Below are 2985 nucleotides of genomic sequence, written 5' to 3' on the forward strand. Positions count from 1 at the left end.
TCTCAAAAAAAAAAAAAAAAGGGCGGCACTGTGGCTCAAAGGAGTAAGGCACTGGCCCCATATGCTGGAGGTGGCAGGTTCAAACCCATCCCTGACCCCCCCCAAAAAATTAAAAATAGCTAGCTTGTGGTGTGTGCCTGTAGTCCCAGCTATTTGGGAAGCTGAGGCAAGAGAATCACTTAAGCCCAAGAGTTTGAGGTTGCTGGGAGCTATGAGGCCATGGCATTCTACCGAGGGTGACAAAGTAGACTCGATTTCAAAAAAAAAAAAAGTGACTCAATGCATTTTGTTCCGGGGAAACCCACGACTGGGGAGTCCTCTTTAAGGAGATAATTGCAAATGCTAACATCTAAGAGATACTTAACCTAGGTGTCTGCTCCTTCTCCTGAACTCATCTCTTCTTGGATGGGAGTAAGGTGGGACTAGAGACAGCAACACACTCCTTACCAATGCTGTCACTGTCAGTGAAACCGAAAATCCCTTTCACTTGGTTGAAGGTAACATGCTTCTGAATCTTCACTACATTCCTGTAGAAGCCTGGGCTCATCCTACAAAAACAATTGAAATCAAATCCCAAATGAGAAGGTGGCTTAGCATTAAGAGTAAAGTCACAGTCATTAAAACTGGATGTCAACAAAGTGTGGCATAGGCCAGACACTGGGCCACAGATGCAGCCTGTAGACCACACTGTGGTCAACACAGGAGCACCAGGAAACCACCTTTAAGTAAAGATACCTGCAGCAGGCAAAGCAGACACACTTACCTGTGAGGCTGACTGAGCAAGGTGGAAGTGTCAAGCAGACATGCAAATGAGGCCAGAACACAACCAGATTCAGAGATTCAGTGGCTCCCACAAAATAGTTAAATTCTGCCAGAGTCAACAGTTCAGTGTGCTAGAGAGCTCCAGTTTGGGGGCCTTGCAATTTTTTTTCTTTTGAGACATACTGTGTCATGGACACTATCTGCCTGTTGCTAGATGAAGTATGAAGATATTATGCGAAAAACTGATGGGCCCCAGGAAGAGGACAGTTTATCTTGGGGCAGCTGGTTCTGCCAGCTTCTGGCCTCTATTTCCCCTTCACTGTGGGACAGCCCTGCCATTTGCCCAGGACTGACTCCATGGCTAGCAACAAGGCTAGACCACAGCAACTGTGTCCAGCAACCCAACCCTCTTCTGGATGATAACAGGTATGGATACAAGGCCTGGATCTTGGCAGCCATTCCGTTACCAGAGGGAATTAGGTTGAAGATGAGACAGGGGGAGAACCAGAGTGGCTTTTTATATTGTATCTTTTGACTACTACATTTAGCAGTTTCTTCTCTAGGCCCTTCCTCTTTTGGGGCACTATAAAGATGGAAAGGGCAAAACCAGGAAGGTTAGTGGTTCCTAAATCTTTCCCTTTATGGCAAGAGCTGTGCTTAGTGCTGGATACATGTTACCAGGCCCAATTCCCTTCAAGTAGCACCATCGCCTCTACTGTAGAGATAAGAAGTGAAGGGTCATAGGCACAGACCTAGTGAGTATAGGAGCTGGGATCTGAGCCTAGGTCCACCTGCCCCAAAGCCTGTGCATTTTTTACCACATCTCGCAGCTTTTAAAGAGTTTAGAATTTCTGTGTGGAGTGGCGAACTACTAAATGTCTTTGGGCTGTGGGGAGAGGGGTGCCCAGAGTACAGGAGCACTGACCACCAGGGCTGGGGCCAGTGTGAGGTTGGCAGGCTTGTACAAGCCAAGGCCATCACAATGAGGTCTGTTCCAGATTGAGTACAATAAGCATGTGACCAAAACCTGGAGGCTTCTCAAGGGTGACAATGAATGCACCTGAATGTCTAAACCGGGTGAATGACCATGTGCCCCAGAGAGAGCATTTGCCTGTAATAGTCTAAATGCGGAAGAGATGGTAGACAACAACACTGAGCGATGTTGCTCACATTCACTAAGCACTTCCCAGGTGCCACGCACTGCTTAGAATTCTTCATGTTCATGAAGTCCTCAGAAACTCTACAGCACAGGCACTCTCAACTCCTTCCTCTCCTCTCAGCCTCCTTCCTCTGTCCTCATACCACCCCATCATCATCACTATAGGACTATCACCTGGCTGACTGTTCAGAAGACAAATTCAACACAGTTGTTGGAATAATGATTTTTTGTTCTCTGCTGTGTCCTTAGCATCAGCCTGGCATACAGTAGATGCTTAATACAAATCTGAACAATAAGTGAGCTGAGGGCGGCGCCTATGGCTCAGTGGGTGGGGCGCTGGCCCCATATACTGAGGGTGGTGGGTTCAAGCCCAGGCCCACCACACTGCAACAAAAAAATAGCCAGGTGTTGTGGCAGGCGCTTGTAGTCCCAGCTGCTTGGGAGGCTGAGGCAAGAGAATTGCCTAAGCCCAGGAGTTGGAGGTTGCCAGGAGCTGTGTGAGGCCACAGCACTCTACCAAGGGCAATAAAGTGAAACTCTGTCTCTCCAAAAAAAATAACAAAAGAAAACAAATGAGCTGAGCTGAGTAGGCAGAGAGTTCTTCCTGTGTTCATGCCACACAGTAGGTGGTGAGGATCCTAAGAAGGGAATTGGGAACCTCTGCTAAGTTGCCTCTTGCTAGCACTTAACTCCCTACCTCATAGGAAAATGGGGGCTCAGAGATGTAAGGACTTGCCTAAGGGAAGAAAAGTAGGGCAGAGCTGGGTCTGGACTCCCAGGTTTTCAGACTCTTGGCCCAGTGCCTTTGCATCCCTCATGACTCCTGGTAGAAAAGCCTCTCTGTGCCCACTTGTAGAGCCAAGAAAGACAAAATATCCATACCCCTCCAAAAAAAAGAAAAGAAAAAGAGAAAGTAAAATGCTCAAGTGTTTATTAGAAAGAAATTATTTTCTTTTCTCTCTCTCTTTTTTTTTTTTTTTTTTTTTTGAGATAGAGCCTCAAGCTGTCCCCCTGGGCAGAGTGCCATGGCATCACAGCTCACAGCAACCTCCAACTCCTGGGCT

The 2985-nt window shown here is 47.2% G+C and overlaps 1 protein-coding gene across 1 annotated transcript in view; it reads right to left on the bottom strand.

Moving 5' to 3' along the window:
* The window catches only part of WARS (tryptophanyl-tRNA synthetase), a 58458-nt gene that overhangs the window by 16297 nt on the left and 39176 nt on the right, over window positions 1–2985 (bottom strand). Inside the window, exon 7 of the mRNA XM_023511504.1 lies at window positions 448–548. Within this exon, the coding sequence (XP_023367272.1) occupies window positions 448–548 (101 nt within the window). The remainder of the gene's footprint in view (window positions 1–447; window positions 549–2985) is intronic.

This window comes from Otolemur garnettii, unplaced genomic scaffold (assembly GCF_000181295.1).
Source record: "Otolemur garnettii isolate 467f Iridium unplaced genomic scaffold, OtoGar3 scaffold00020, whole genome shotgun sequence".
Lineage (NCBI taxonomy): Eukaryota > Metazoa > Chordata > Mammalia > Primates > Galagidae > Otolemur > Otolemur garnettii.